The sequence below is a fragment of the Protomyctophum bolini genome (genome assembly GCF_963924005.1).
Source record: "Protomyctophum bolini genome assembly, chromosome: 11".
NCBI classification, from domain to species: domain Eukaryota; kingdom Metazoa; phylum Chordata; class Actinopteri; order Myctophiformes; family Myctophidae; genus Protomyctophum; species Protomyctophum bolini.
The window spans coordinates 37,148,742-37,165,332 of record NC_137872.1 but is presented as its reverse complement, the minus strand read 5'-3'; the positions used below and the strand labels follow the sequence as shown (position 1 = coordinate 37,165,332).

The 16,591-nt window shown below is 45.4% G+C and overlaps 1 protein-coding gene across 1 annotated transcript; it reads left to right on the top strand.

Annotated features, from left to right (window-relative positions):
* Window positions 1-6,953: 6,953 nt before the first annotated feature.
* On the top strand, window positions 6,954-16,519 carry LOC308324501 (keratin, type I cytoskeletal 13-like). Its single transcript, XM_080776548.1, has 8 exons — window positions 6,954-7,582; window positions 9,260-9,342; window positions 10,668-10,824; window positions 11,301-11,462; window positions 12,671-12,796; window positions 12,965-13,039; window positions 14,643-14,827; window positions 16,295-16,519. Exons 1-8 carry the CDS (start codon window positions 7,061-7,063, stop codon window positions 16,353-16,355), a joined length of 1,371 nt encoding a protein of 456 aa, XP_080632674.1. The 5' UTR covers window positions 6,954-7,060; the 3' UTR covers window positions 16,356-16,519.
* Window positions 16,520-16,591: the final 72 nt, after the last annotated feature.

Genomic DNA, 16,591 nt, shown 5'->3' with positions numbered 1-16,591 from the left:
ATTTGGTAAACATAAATTGATATTGTTTTGACTTGTTTCATTGGTTTAATGTAAGTTAAAAGCCAATTTCCTGAAGGAACTCTTAGTAGTTGTTATTGAACGAATGTGGAGTTAGGTGTCACTATTCCGTTTTGAGAAAAACCATTCAGTTGTTTAACTCTCTCACAAAGCTGTATAGTCTTTGGTGCATGCATTTCCTTGTACTAACGACCAAAACCTAACTGCATGTCTGATTTTTTTATTGTCTAAATACTAACTCTGACCTGACAGTGGATACTTAGGGGGTGTGGGGTCTTTTAAATACCTGTGTTCCTTTTTACAGAAAGCAGGACAGGGTGGACAAGTGGAATTATTTGTCTGCTTGATCAAGGGAGACGTGTCGTAAGGGTTTTCTAAGTTTAGGTCAAACGCTGTATCTTTTTAACTTCCAACTTAATATAGTCCATTTCGTTAGTTTTGTTTAAGCTTATAATCAGTTATAAACATCTCTCACACGTGTCTCTGGACTCGTGTATAACATATACAGTAGTGTTGCATTTCACATAATTTGCAGGACATCTTACATTCTTTGATTACACATCTGCCTACAGTTCGCAAGTGAGTCTACAGTCTGTAAATGACTGGCAAGTTTGGAGTTTCTTGTATATTTCCTGTTTCAGTGAGGTGATATTTTTTAGGAGCATTGCAAGTAGGACTTTAAAGGTTAATTGGACGTGACATTTATTGTAATTTAATATCTCTGAACTCGATATTTAAAATACTGATTATGGCGACAGCTAGTCGGCAAGCTTCCTACCAACTTGATGAGTTCATCGACAAGTTATCATCAATTCTGGGGAGGTGGGAGTCACATGGTCCCATTAATAGTCACTGCTGGCCGCAGGACAGCATATTTCATCCAGGAAACAGTGAACGTCTGGTAGCCAGTGTGCACGATTACGAAAAAATGTTGAAGTCTAGGTTCAGGGAACAGCAGAAGATTATGAAATTGTTCCTTAAAACGGGAAAGAAAATGGGCAGAACCTATGACCTCATCACCAAGCAGAATCGCGCTAACATGTTGCAGCGAGGTGCTCATGATTTCGACAGCTCCAGTTCCAGCTCATCAGGGTCTTCTGAGGATGGGGGCACGGATGACGAGGACTTTGTGAACGCAGTGTTGGGGAAGGAGGCGCGGGAGACAGCTGAGGAGAAGGAGTTGAGTACAAGTCAGCGTGGCGCTGGAGGTCGATCCGAGGCTGTGTCCGCCCACGAGAGGGCAGGGGTTTATTTGGCTTCACTCAGGGAGCCAACCGCCAGGGAGACCAGGGGCCCCGCCAACATGATGCCTGTGACAGAGTCTCCACTGCAAGGGCTGGCTGAGGGTAGATGTAACCGTCCCCCACCTACAACTACAAGTACCGCCACTCGGTCCACAGGTGCCAAGGGTCCTGAACGAAGAGGAGCTACGTCAGAGGTCACCGACGGGGGGCCGGAAGCGGTGAGGTGTCCAAGACCGGTGGACATTAACCCAGCTGAAGTATTCTTTTGTCCCTTAACGGCAGTGGAACACCCACAGGGGTTCGTGAGACGCGCATACCAGGTGTGGGCAGAAATTGCAGGCTGTGAACCATCCCAGGTCGACGACGATGGCATGTCCAAAGCTGTCCTGAGAGACATGATTGTAAGGGGTTTGCCGGACAGTGTACAGCAGGGACTGAAGAAGGAGGTAGGCATGGCACGTGTTTCCTTGTCATCATTTACAGGCCTGGTGGTCCATCATGTCGGTGTAGTCCGTGCCAAGGAGGAAACCCAGCAGCGTAAGCATACAGAGACTGTCAGAAAGATCGCGAGACTCCAGTTACAGCAGCTGGAACGGCAGCTGGCGAGCCTGGCCACACCGACGCCGATGCCTCAAGACACCAGGTATCAACTAATGAGGGGGGCAGGGGCCAGGGAAATGACACCAAGTGAGGGCCCTGCGGTCAGGACACGAAACCTGCCGGTGGTGGTCAGTGGACAACATCTTTACTACGTACCATTGTTTCATGAACATGACCTGGAGGAGATCACAGCACAGCTGCCCCCACTCCAGGAAGGCGCATATCCCTGGTTTGCCAAATTCGATGCTTTGATGATGGGCTCTCTGGTGGCCGTGGGAGACATGAAGAGGTTGTTGACGCACCTGGTAGGGCTACAAGGGTTGAATGACATTTTTGCTCAAGCAGGCATGCAATCGTACGCAGACACGGCGAGGGGGGACGCAGACCTACTGGCAGAACACAAGGGATCTCTATACCAGGCAATGAGTGAGCTTTTTCCCACCACAAACTCCAATCAAGGGTTCCGGGACCACATGGGGAGGAAGGCTGTACGACCACGTAATTACACCGGCTGTTACAGATGTGGCAGCTTAGATCATGTTGTGAGGAGTTGTGACAAGGTCCTCAGATTCCCCTAGGTTCTAACCAGAGCGACAGGTGCCGCCTGGCCCAAAGCAGCCAGCGTGGTGGCTCCAGCAGGGATCTCATCACCGCAACTAAACCATCACAATGAGTCCGTCCTACTTTTTCAAGGTGCTTCCATTGACTTTGGACATATGGTTGTGGCATAAGGAGAAGCCTTTTTCTTGACAGAATGTGGAAAAGAGAAGCCCCATTCTTGCAATTTGGTGAATTTAAAAAAAAAAAATGTGTGAGAGAGGCAACGACAATATTTCCCCGTTGGAAGTGTGCAATTTCTAGAATACTTCCTGATTCCTTTCCTACTGGTTCAACATTAGTAAGAGTGTTCACAGTATATGCTATCAGGGGAACAGTGGGACAGCGGATGGTTCAGTAAAAGGGAGGTGTGACATGTTGACACAATCAGTATATGTATATAGTCTGTCACTCTTTTTGAGTGACAGAAGGGGGGGGGATATAATAAAATCGAGTTAATAGGGGGGGTATTTTTGTTTTTCAGAGTGCATTTTCCAATGCAATTGGACTAAATTCTTTAAAAATGTATAAACATCTTAGGAGGAGGAGTCAGAGTGTCACTTTTGTTTATTTAGAGGAAACATGCAATACATTTTGAACTTGTGACTTATAAATGCTTGAAGAAATGACTTTTTGTCAACAAATGTGCAGTCTAATTTAGGATACATTATTCACATATAGGAGTAATTTGGGTTGTGCTAAAAAACAACCATGGCATTAATAAGAGGAACGGAAAATGAGACTACATTGTTAAGGTTACTAGGAGTAGGCAAGATAAAAGATACATCACAATAAGAATAATTTGATTTTAATATGAGTGGATGATTTTCAGGACTTTGGGAGTAACACTGAACGGTCTGCTACTAACTAACTAATAGTTCAATGCATGGGTGGGTTTTTGCAAAAGGATGTTTAATCTTGTGTAGGAGTTGTTTCATATTTCCAACAGGAAGCTGATGGAGAAAAAGATGCAGTTACAACAACATCTTGACATAGGCGAGGGGTGCCAGTAGACATCTGAGATCATGTCCTAGCAGAGGCTGTCTGTCTACTTCTGCGCTACTCCATGTCGAGTCGTGATTATCAGCTCTACAACAGCTATCCTGAGGACAGTGGTCCACATCATCGACAGCGGGTAACCAGAAGATGTCGTCAAAACTACATCATCGATGGGATATCAATCTTCAGTCCATCTTCAGGTCACGCCTACACGAAGGGCTCTGATACACTTCAGCTGTGTCATGACTGAGGCTGGTATACAGTCGTATAAGTCAAAACCGATTCCTGCTGGAATAGGTGATCCTACATGGAAGAAGAGTGTTCGATCCTGAGGAATGCTGTACAGCGTCAGCCACCCATCCGTTGCGCAAAATGCCCTTGTGACCACAATGAAGATCATTGCCATTCCTGTTGAACTACGGGGATGTACAGGACAGTCCAAAACCAGGATTCATCTGCGTTTAGATTTTAGTCGAAAAAAGAAGGAGTATGCGCGTGAACCGTCATCGCAGGAGAAAGAAAATATGTCGATACTGGATTGTTATGATTTTGTGTTTATGTTTTCATATGTTGCAAATTTGCGGGTACAGGGATTATTGACTTTAGATAGGTTACTTTGAATGTATTGACTTTTCAAATCCACAGGTGTGACTTCGTGAATCATGACGGATGTTGTGATTCTATTCTTCGAGGTTTTATTGTACTTCAGCTTTCAAGTAGATCTGGTAATTCTTGGTGTATCATTCGAGGTTAACTTTGATGGGATTTTCAGTCATCATGCAGGGGAGGGGGGTGCAATAACTGTTTAATTTTCATTTGTACATGTTCAGTTCGATAATTGTGTAGGTATTACAGGGGCCAAGGGAGGAGGCTAGGACTCGGGTACTGTTTACATATGACTTGGGATTCGGGGAAGATGTCTGATTCGGTATTTTTATTATTACTGTTATTACTACTACCATTAGTATTATTCTGTTGGTTCATACTTCATATAATTTGACAGTCAGTTGGTCGATATAAAAGGGAGGGGGGTAGGTCATTCATGTTTTCACATTCAGGTTTTTGCTATTAAGGTATTTTGGGGGGTTTTAAGGATAAAAGGGAGGACCTGTTTCTTTTGGGGGTTCATTTATGTAATAGTTTATGAAGCAATAAAGCTCCATAAAAGGGAGGTTATGTCGTGTAATTTCTATAAATGAACCAAGGTTATTATTAATATTAAGCAACAGTAAGTAAAATGTCTCGGTCTGTGATTCTTCCTCTTAGAGGAGAATAGTCATTTACAAACTCACACCCGAATCCCAGGCCATTGTCATTTACCGTTTGAAGCTCTCTCCCCTGGAGAGGCATTCAGTTGGTAATTCTGGGTGACTGATTTTCACTGAGTGGACAGCTAAAACTTAAGAAAACTACTTTAAACTAGACTAAACTATTAGATAGTTATAGTCATATATAGTTATATACGCTATAACTATTAATAGGGAGTGCAATTGATGCGGAGTTGAAAATATATTATGTATTGTTATAAGATTATAGCTTACTCATTTGGGGTTAAAAACTGTGTTAATCACCTCTTAAAGATAATATGTTCAGGTTCATTCTTAGTTCCGTTTTAAACATTGCTTAGATATTAACTATGGTCATAGTATGTTTTAGTTTGCATTTAAGTTCTGTTGTTTAACTACATTTGTCAGTGTAACAATTAGTCACTTTTGTATAAAGTTAGGCCTCCATAGTAGAACAGTAAGGAGATCTGTTTCCTGGTCCCGCCTCTCTCTAAACCGGAAATAAACAGATCCCAGATCTCATTGGTCAAAAGTCAGGAAACGCCTGTTTCCATGTCCGGAGGAGGCGGGACTCCGAAATAGATATAGACGGAGGAGCAGTGTTCAAAGGGGACTGATCTGGACCGGGTTCTCGACTTTGGGCAACAGAGAGCGGTGCGTGTTTTATCCAGACAGTCCGGGAGAGTGTTTGTCTCTCGTGTGTTGTTTGCTGTGAGCGGAGTGACTTCTTCCTGCAAAATAAAGTCTCTCCTTACAAATCCAAGTGGACCTGGTCAACGTGTCTTCCTGAACGAAAATATACCACACCAGCTCTGTGTGTCTGTGTGTACCTGGAATGGAATGTGATGATTTGATTGGCAGAGCAGGGAATGTGAGCGCCCCTCACTTCACACATGTAAGTGTAATGTTTGAGCGGTGCCTCCGCTCCATTACGCAGCTATGTGTGTCCCTAGTACAGTACAGTATACGTGTCCCTGTCTCCCTGTGTCCCTGTCTCCCTGTGTCCCTGTCTCCCTGTGTCCCTGTGTCCCTGTGTCCCTGTGTCCCTGTCTCCCTGTGTCCCTGTCTCCCTGTGTCCCTGTCTCCCTGTGTCCCTGTGTCCCTGTCTCCCTGTGTCCCTGTCTCCCTGTGTCCCTGTCTCCCTGTGTCCCTGTGTCCCTGTGTCCCTGTCTCCCTGTGTCCCTGTGTCCCTGTCTCCCTGTGTCCCTGTCTCCCTGTGTCCCTGTGTCCCTGTGTCCCTGTGTCCCTGTCTCCCTGTGTCCCTGTCTCCCTGTCTCCCTGTGTCCCTGTGTCCCTGTCTCCCTGTGTCCCTGTCTCCCTGTGTCCCTGTCTCCCTGTGTCCCTGTGTCCCTGTGTCCCTGTCTCCCTGTGTCCCTGTCTCCCTGTGTCCCTGTCTCCCTGTGTCCCTGTGTCCCTGTCTCCCTGTGTCCCTGTCTCCCTGTGTCCCTGTCTCCCTGTGTCCCTGTGTCCCTGTCTCCCTGTGTCCCTGTCTCCCTGTGTCCCTGTCTCCCTGTGTCCCTGTCTCCCTGTGTCCCTGTCTCCCTGTGTCCCTGTCTCCCTGTGTCCCTGTCTCCCTGTGTGATTTCTTTATTCAACGTCAGATTCAGTGTTTGATTCAGCATAGCAAATCTTAGTATGTCAGAGGTGGAATCAGCCAGTATGGGTGAGAGAGCATGATTATATTGTGTGTGTGTGTGTGTGTGTGTGTGTGTGTGTGTGCGTCTGTGTGTCTGTGGTTGTTTTTGCTGTCTGTGTGTGTGTGCATGCGTGCGTGCGTGCGTGCATGTGCTTATCTGTACCAAGACCTTAGCTGACTCACATCTGACGTCTCTTCTGTGTCTGTGTGTGTGTGTGTGTGTGTGTGTGTGTGTGTGTGTGTGTGTGTGTGTGCAGGTATGTGGGGCGTGTCATGCCCCCAGGTGTCCGTGGCACAGGGCCAAGCGTACCAGATGCCACGGGCATTTTCCCATCAGCTCCCTGCCAACAGAGCTCTTCTCCTCCGCGGATCTCCTGCAGAAACCCTGGCAAACCCCAGAGGGGGTGCTGAGGTTTTACAGACTGTGTACCAGGCATACACACCTCCTCCCTTACACACACACACACACACACACACACACACACACACACCCGCACGCGAGCAAACAGACACCCACCCCCAACCCCGTCCTCACCTGCGAGGTGCCATGGGTATAAAGCTCAGACCCAGTCCCGTCCGTCCTCCACTGTCTATCCTCATAGCGGGCCAGACAGACAAAGACAAGAGAGATCCTCTCCTCCTGCATTCCTCCTTTTCTCTCTCTCTTCTTCACCTGCATCATGTTCAGACAGTCGTCTAGCTCCTTCCGCTCCTCCAGCGGCGGTGGAGGCGGTATGATGATGGGCGGCGGTGGCGGCGGCTTTAGCAGCTTGTCCATGGGCGGCGGCGGCGGCGGCGGCGGCCGTATGAGCTCCAGGAGCATGTGCGGCGGCATGAGCAGCATGTCCATGAGTGGCGGCGGAGGCGGAGGAGGTTTCGGCGGAGGAGGAGGAGGTTTCGGCGGAGGTGGCGGAGGTGGAAGTTACAGCTTCGGCATGGGTGGTGGTGGAGGTGGTGGAGGTGGCGGTGGAGGCGGTGGAGGAGGCTTCGGAAGCAACGACAACAGCGTCTGCGGCAACGAGAAGTTCACCATGCAGAACCTCAACGACCGCCTGAGCTCCTACCTGGCCAAGGTGCACACCCTGGAGCTGGCCAACGCCGACCTGGAGCTGAAGATCAGGGGCTTCCTGGAGAGCAGGACGACTCCCGACGGCCGCGACTACTCCGGCTTCTTCGCTACCATCATCGAGCTGCAGGGGAAGGTAAGGACGACGCCAGGCTCCGCACACACGTCACCGGACTCTTTCTCCGGTGCAGTCATAGAGAACTGCAGGCTCACTCCCAATCTTCCGCCGTATATAGTCTGAAAACTCACCTCTTCAGACTCCACCTTATAGCCCTGCAGCACTGGCCGTAGCACTTGCCCTATACCAGCCTCGACGACCTTGCAAAGGCTATAGTGTTTATAGTTTCAATGTATGGAAATGTATAGGATATCTATACTGTTAGACAGAACAGGGTTCTTGGTTAAATTGTGATCCTAGATGACTATTTCTATGCATTCGATGTATTACCTTGTGTTGTTCTTGCTTACTGTAAATCACTCTGGATTAAGATCGTCTGCTGATTGCCTAAATTGTAAGGAAATGTTTCCCTCTCCCACGCTGTTTACTTGACCTGTCTTCTCTCATCCTTTTTTCCTCTTCTCTTCTCTTCTCTTCTCTTCTCTTCTCTTCTCTTCTCTTCTCTTCTCTTCTCTTCTCTTCTCTTGAATGAAAAAACCTACTAAAGGCCCACGCATACTCCAGTTTTAGGTGATAACCTACTCACCTACGCGGTGGTTAGTAAAATCAGAGAGTCGTGTTGGCTGAGCAGTGAGTTGTTACATGACTACAGTGACGTCATGTTGTAGTTATGCAACACCGCAGTGAGAGGGTTTTAGGGTATCACCTCAAACTGTGGGCATTCTCTACAAAATGTTTGTGGTGTTTCTAAACGCAATGCCTTCACGGAGATTCACCACCGGCAAACAATGATACCACGTTTGTAACGTTTAGTCGTGCAGGAAACGTTTGCTATAGATGTGTTTCCGCTCTCCTGTAGTTTCAAAGCATTGCAGTTTTGATGCACTTTCACTGACTCTACTGCACAGGACAGCCAAGAGGCTTCTGGAAGGTTGCACTGGGTTGTCAGGCATCAAGCGCTTTAGGGCAGCAGTGGCTCAGTAGTTAAAGCGGCCGTCTTGGAAATTGAAATGTCCTCGGTTTGAATCCTCAGCTCCTAAATGCTCACTGCTATTGTCCTTTTTCCCCCCTATGAGCACTTTATCATGGCAGTTAATTGAGAATGAGGACCGTGTTTATAATATTCAACGTTCTCTGCCCAGGGTTTTCCCATACCAGTTGACAGACACATTATGAACTGCAGAACACAAAATGCTCATCAATGTTGTAGCGTTTCATTCTACTTGCACTATAGCAGAGGGGTGGGGTTTATCCGTGTAGGATTGCCATCTCCTGGTTGGAAATTATAATCATCCATGTTGTCCTGAGGTACTGTAGTAACCCCGCCCCTCTGGTGCTCTCTGTGTGTCAGATCCAGTAGTAACCCCGCCCCTCTGGTGCCCTCTGTGTGTCAGATCCAGTAGTAACCCCGCCCCTCTGGTGCTCTCTGTGTGTCAGATCCAGTAGTAACCCCGCCCCTCTGGTGCCCTCTGTGTGTCAGATCCAGTAGTAACCCCGCCCCTCTGGTGCCCTCTGTGTGTCAGATCCAGTAGTAACCCCGCCCCTCTGGTGCTCTCTGTGTGTCAGATCCAGTAGTAACCCCGCCCCTCTGGTGCCCTCTGAGTGTCAGATCCAGTAGTAACCCCGCCCCTCTGGTGCCCTCTGAGTGTCAGATCCAGTAGTAACCCCGCCCCTCTGGTGCTCTCTGTGTGTCAGATCCAGGGAATCATCAGCGAGAGAGGACTCGTGATCCTGAGCATCGACAACGCCAGGCTGGCATCAGACGACTTCAGAATCAAGTCAGTAAAATGCTAATGATGATCATGATACAAATATCCAATAATAATAATAATAATGAGTGATCAGATGTTTTTCCCTCTTTTTTTGTATTTTGAGGCTTACTTTTCATTGTATTCCTTGCCATTTCCTCTTGAAATTAAACAGAGACCAGTTCTAAATGATATTGGCCAGATGTCGCCAGCAGACAGGAGTATAGCTCCCTCTTCTGGCTGGCTCACAGAACTGCACATTGAATCTCTGTGCATGATGAATGATAGTCAGGATTTGAGGTCAACCAACCAATGTGAACCAACGAGTCAGTCAGTCAATCAATCAATCAATCAATCAATCACTTTTTGATGCCATCACCCTGATTGAATCGCTGACTGGGTCAAAAGCTGGTATTGATTTTCAGTGAACAGACAACTAAAATCACGAAGAAATTACAAAATGATATAACACACCCTCACCTACTAATGAGATGTTAATGTGCTCACGTGAGCTTCAATAGCAGGGTGAGGTGAGCTAGGCTATGTAAGCAGTAGCACTAAGCAGCGGGCAATGACAGCAGGTTTTCTGTCCTCTTTATCTCTGTACAGCACCAGAAACCAACAATCTGTGTCTTATACAACTTGTATAAGAAAACTTAAATTGTATAAGACCTTGTGTTTTTACTATATAACTGTTTTACTATACAACTGTTGAGTTGTGCTTTAAATTCCTAATATAAATTAAAAATCACCATTGTTATGGCCAGCTGGCTCCAAGGCCACAACAGAAAAGGGGAAACCACACAGGTCAAGCAACAAAAAAAACTGTCTTAACTGTTCCCAACTTCAAAAGGCAGGGGAAAATGCTGCCCATTTTCAACTAAGGCTTAACAAAATGCAACTAGTGCTCTTCTGTGGCTGCTGCTGCAGCCTGAGCCTGAGGAGGAAATTAGTTTTTTTTTATAGTGTTTGAAGAAACACTGGCCAGGTGTCTCCCCTTCCCCTGATTAATTCTGGCTCCACCCTCCAAACAAAATTGAGACTGGTTAGGCAGAAATCATGGCTTCAACTCTGCAGACATCGGCAAAGCATTTCCGTTTTGTTGCTGACGCTAAGTTACAGCCGCAATCACAACATCACGTGATTGTTGTAGTAGTAGTGTCACCTGAACCTAACAGTGTCAAGCAGTGAAAAATTTAATTAAATAAAAATACAAATTGGGCTGGCCTTTTTTCAGGAAAAAAAGGAAATAGACCTCTGTGTTTCTGCTGTCTTAGAAATCACTCTTGTCTACAGTAAATATCACTTTACCTTTGGTTTGCGATTAACGTTCAAATGTCCTGTCCTGGGTTCAGGTATGAGAATGAGTTTGGCATGCGTCAGTCAGTGGAGGCGGACATCGCTGGTCTCAGGAACCTGCTTTCAGAACTGGGCATGGCCAAGTCAGAACTCACCATGACAATAGAAGCACTGATGGAGGAACTGGTCCAGATCAAAGCCAACCACGAAGAGGTATCATATTGTACTACATTACTACTATACCATATACTGTGCCACTGTAGCCTACCCATAACCATAATGCCAGTGGTTCTCAAACAATGTCATGGCAAGGACCCCCAAATCAACATTTATTAGGCCGCAAACTCAAGGCAGCCCAGTTTGACATGCATTAGGCCTCAGACCCCCCCCCCCCCCCATTTAATGGCATTTTCCACCTTTGGAACCCCAATTTATATTGAAAAAAATCATTGTTGATTTAATTCTGAGAGTGTACAAAGTGTACATTTGTTCCATTTGTACACTCAAGAGTTACAGACCCATAAGGGTCCATTTGGTTCCTAACTATCTATCATTTAGCTGGGGAACCCCACTTTGGGAACCACTGCCATGTACTACTATACACTGGACCACCAGTGTAGTAGTATTATGGTACGTGTTACACGACCCACAAATTACACGCATATCTCATTATCTCTCGTTGCGTGCAGGATCTTCTGTCCGTGCGTGCCATGGTGGGCGGCACGGTGAACGTGGACCTGGACGTGGCTCCCCAGGTGGACCTGAGTGTCATCATGACGGAGATCAGAGAGCACTACGAGGCGGCCGCGGCCAAGAACACCAAAGACCTGGAGGGCTGGTTCGAGAAGAAGGTAAAGGATCTCAAAAAAACTATTTAGCCATTAACCCATTCTGATCTGAGATCAGATTCATACGAGGTTTCCACTCTGACACACACTGGTCTGATTAAAAGCATGGGTCTAAAACTACAAGTGACTTCATGCAATAAATTATAGCCTACTTAGCAGTGTTAGCTGCAAGTAGTAGGGAGTGGTTAGTGGATGCAGGGGGGAGTGTTTATGCAAGTATCTAGGGATGGAGACAAGTATCTATTGTCACACCCATTCCTGGGCTCAAATTAATTGAAAACTTTGAAGGGGGAATTGTCTAATTTCTGGTTCAACAAGTTTCAGATGGTCATATCTTCTTCACCCCCCCCCCCCCCCCCCCCCAATTTCAATGAGAAATACATCATGAAAGGTTACAGTGTGCAGTTTCATAATATGTAAAGAACAGAAAAATGACCTTGGCCCCCTTGTATATCAAACTACTGTCCCCGGTCACATATATCATGTGATTAAATTAAACTCAAGTGTTTTTAAATTTTGTTTAGCACTACCTTATTACAAATGTTATTTGTATTTCATTTATTTTTCTCTCACTGAGTCACCTCACTCTTCAAGGACTCATTAGTCAGAGGTGCCTCAGTGTATATTGTATTAAGTCTATTGTATAATATAAGTGGTTGACTACGTTGGCCTAACTTTTGGTACTTTTACATGGGGACAAAGGACTCTGATATTCTGACTGATTATGTACATATACCTGTATTTTATTCAAGCACTATGGTGTCTATTATTAATTGTATCTGAATTGGTTTATGTTTGCACTTCTGGTATTGGCTGTGTAGTCTACATGGGACAGAGAAAATTGTCTCACCTAGTAGGGAGACTATAAATGTGACACTTCCGGAGTTTATAGCATTCATGAAAGCTTGAGGGCCGAAACACTTAGGCCTACCATACCAACTGTTCAATGAATTAAAGGTGCCTTAAAACGAGAGTTTTGCGTGAGTGTTTTCTCTTTTAGAGATTGTTTCTGTAAAGTCACTTACACAACCGCACACCCGGTAGTGGTTCTTTTCTTACAGCTGACTGCAAAAACCACCCCATATTATACATCCACAATCAAATATTGTCTCATACATACATGAGTATGTACACATTACATCGCACATCTCATATAGGCAATTTATCTACAATATATGATATAAAGTATGTCTCCTCTCCTCTCTCCCCAGGTTGAAACCCTCAATAAGGAGGTGGCGGTCACTCAGACGACCGTGATGACCGTTAGCACCGAAGTTAAGGACACCAAAAGTACTCTCCAGTCCCTGGAGATCGAACTGCAGATGCAAATGAGCATGGTGACTCTCTCTCTCTATCTCTCACTATGTCCTAATTCTAATAATAATCCAAGTTGCTACATAAATGAAGTTTAAACAAGAGACAAGACTCATTTCAACCATTTTAAAGATGACATGTTTAGGTTCCTGTCTTGCTAATCATGTCTTGTCTGTCGCTGGACTGTACAGAAAGCGTCACTAGAGGGCGCCCTGGCAGAGGTAAACGGTCGCTACAACATGCAGATGTCCAGCTATCAGATGCAGGTTAGTAGATCTTCTCATTCTGCTCACATGCCTATAGTACTTCCTGTTTGTGACATCTGTGGCAAGTTATGCTGTCAGATACAGCCTAGGCCTAGGACACACACACACACACACACACACACACACACACACACACCCACACACACACACACACACACACACGGACAAATGTGTCTGTGGCAAAGACTTGACCTGGTCAAGTTGACCATGTCCGTGGCAAATATTACATTTTCTTCTTCACACACACACACACACACACACACACACACACACACACACACACACACACACACACACACACACACACACACACACACACACACACCATTATAATGTTCTTATTTTGACCATAAGATCCCAGAATGACCAGGTTTTCTTCAGAATATGTATGACACTGTCACTGATTATTAGTAGCCTATGACACTGACATTGGGAGTCCAACTAGTGGTTCTCAAATGTGTACAAACGTCACTCCACTGCACTAAAGTACTTTATAGATTTTGTTAGGTCTACATTACCCACTTCAGCCCTATAGGCCAGGGATACTCAAATAGATTTACTTGTGGGCCACATTACAAAAATGGCAAGGGGCCAGGGGCCAGTAGATAAAATTACGACTTCTCTCTTTCAATTGCTTTATTTTCGCAAAATGTATCAAAGTACAATGTGCATGCACACAATATGTAAATAAATAAATGTGTTACATTTTCTTGCATAAACACAAAGAGCTGTTTCCATAACTGCACAAATTATTGCACATAACATGAGTAGCTGTTATAATGACATAATAACATAACATGAGTAGCTCTTTGCCTGCCTGCCTGCCTGCCTGTCTGTCTGTCTGTCCATGAGTAGTTATTTGTCTGTCTGTCAATGAGTAGCTGTCTTACTGTCTGCCTGTCTATGAGTAGCTGTCTGCCTGCCTGTCTATGAGTAGCTGTCTGTCTGCCTGCCTGCCTGCCTGTCCAATTGTCCATGAGTAGCTGTCTGTCTGCCTGTCTGAGTAGCTGTCTGCCTGCCTGTCTAATTGTCCATGAGTAGCTGTCTGTCTGCCTGTCTATGAGTAGCTGTCTGCCTGCCTGCCTAATTGTCCATGAGTAGCTGTCTGTCTGCCTGTCTATGAGTAGCTGTCTGCCTTCCTGCCTGTCCAATTGTCCATGAGTAGCTGTCTGTCTGTCTATGAGTAGCTGTCTGCCTGCCTGCCCAATTGTCTATGAGTAGCTGTCTGTCTGTCTATGAGTAGCTGTCTGCCTTCCTGCCTGTCCAATTGTCCATGAGTAGCTGTCTGTCTGTCTATGAGTAGCTGTCTGCCTTCCTGCCTGTCCAATTGTCCATGAGTAGCTGTCTGCCTGCCTGTCCAATTCTCCATGAGTAGCTGTCTGACTGCCTGCCTGTCCAATTCTCCATGAGTAGCTGTCTGTCTGTCTGTCTGCCTGTCTATGAGTAGCTGTCTGCCTGCCTGCCAGCCAGCAAGTTGGTTAACAGAAAATAAATTGTTATGGCGGAGTAAAATAAAATACAATAAACACAATTTGCCTGAAAATAGATTACCCAGCTATGACCTTTTTCATGAAAAATATTTCAATCAATCAATCAATGACAGGTGAGCAGCATGGAGGGTCAGCTGATGCAGCTCAGGGCTGACCTGGAGCGCCAGGGCAACGAGTACCAGATGCTGCTGGACATCAAGTCCAGGCTGGAGATGGAGATCACCGAGTACAGGAGGCTGATGGACGGAGAGGCCAGCGGCAGCGCTAGTATGAGCATGAGCTCGTCTTCGGGTGGGAGGTATGTATCTGTGTGAGACACACCTGTACCACATTAACGGAGTAGAATATGGGGAGAGGATTATAAAAGAAAAAATATATATATACTGAGTGAGTTTAATATTAGAAAAAAGCTCCACATCAGTTGGTGTTCTGTTGTGTTTGAAGATTGAATTTAGAAAAATAGTGCCACGAACAGATAAAATGGGCTCTATTTTCCTCCATGCTATCCCTAAACTTCTTTGCCTTTTCTTTTTTTTTCTTTTTTACTATTTTGAAAAACATTTTTGAATAGTTCAACTACATCGACGCGTCGAGTTTGTAGATTGGCTATTTAAACTATTAAAAAATGTTGCTAGTGTCGATAATAATGACAACAACAACCTCTTAATAGTTTCAACACATTACGTCAGCTGGCAGGAAAACACTGAAAACAAGACTGACTCTGATTGCACTTGGACTACTTTCATTTTAACCCATTTTGGGCGGGAACCCCTTTTGGTGTTAGCATTATGTTATGCTTTAGCTATTGAAAAATAGCAGATCTACAAGCTCATAGCGCGCCACTCGGAGCTTGTAGGTCTGCTATTTTTGAAAAATCGAAGAACGACTGACATAGAAACATAGCTTTTTCAGAAAACTGTCAGGATGTACAAGATATTTATAGAATCTGATCTCAGGTCAGAATGGGTAGATGAAAGAAATCCTGTTGATCAGGTAGCCCACATTGCAATGGTATGCCTACTCCCTACTGCATTATGTGTAAATGTGACTCAATAATGGAGTCCACAAGTATGCTTTGTGGGCCAGCATTGGGAGCAAACCCCATATCTAATATACTAATCCTTTCCATTTGTAATGTAATAATAAGAATAGTGGAGAAAGGGAGAGCCGGACAGCAGCGTACAGAGAGAGAGACCTACAGTGAGAGAGAGATAAACGACAGGAGAGAGGGAGAGACCCGCACGTTCTTTTGTTCTCTGAGCTAACTAGCATTTGGAAACCATGGAATTATAAAGATTTCCATTAAAATTAAACATTTGAATGCAATTCACTTGATTATATGTCTTCAAATGTATCATATAATAATTAATAATAAAAACCAGATGAAGACAGTGATAATAATACACAGTAATAATGGTGGCACAAGAATGTACACAATGCCAGCTTGTGGATCTGCATGTCATTTTGTGGGTCCTTGACATGAAAATGTTTGAGAACCACTGACATACTAGCCTGGGCACCATTTCATTTAGGGTATATGATCCTGTCGGGAGCGGATGATATCGTTACGTCATGTTGTGGTAGTGTTTTGTAGTCGACAGGCAGGAACAACAGGCGGCGACTTTATTGAGGGAAAAGTGGTGGGAAAGCCTGGTGAGGCGAGGTTACTGACATACAGTTGCAATATATACGTTCTTCAGACACCTGTTCTAGGATTTAGAAGACAGTGTTCAGGTCTTTGATGGGTTACTCTCCTTCCTTCCAGCTCCAGCATGTCCACCATGTCCAAGACCGTGACCACCACCACAGTGGTGAGTTCTTCGTAGCCGGCTGACCGCTCCAGATCACACCTGACGCATCCGGCTGACCGCCCCGATCACGCCCTGACGCAGCCTATCGCCTTCATCCGTTCCGACTCAAGTGACCAATCATGATTCGCCTGGTGGAAGATGCTGCCTACAATTTATTTGCATTAAAAAAAAAAAAACAACTTCCAACTATGACCTTTTTTAAAAGGTTTTCTGGTCTGGAAACACACACCGTTTCCATCGATCTCTGCAAC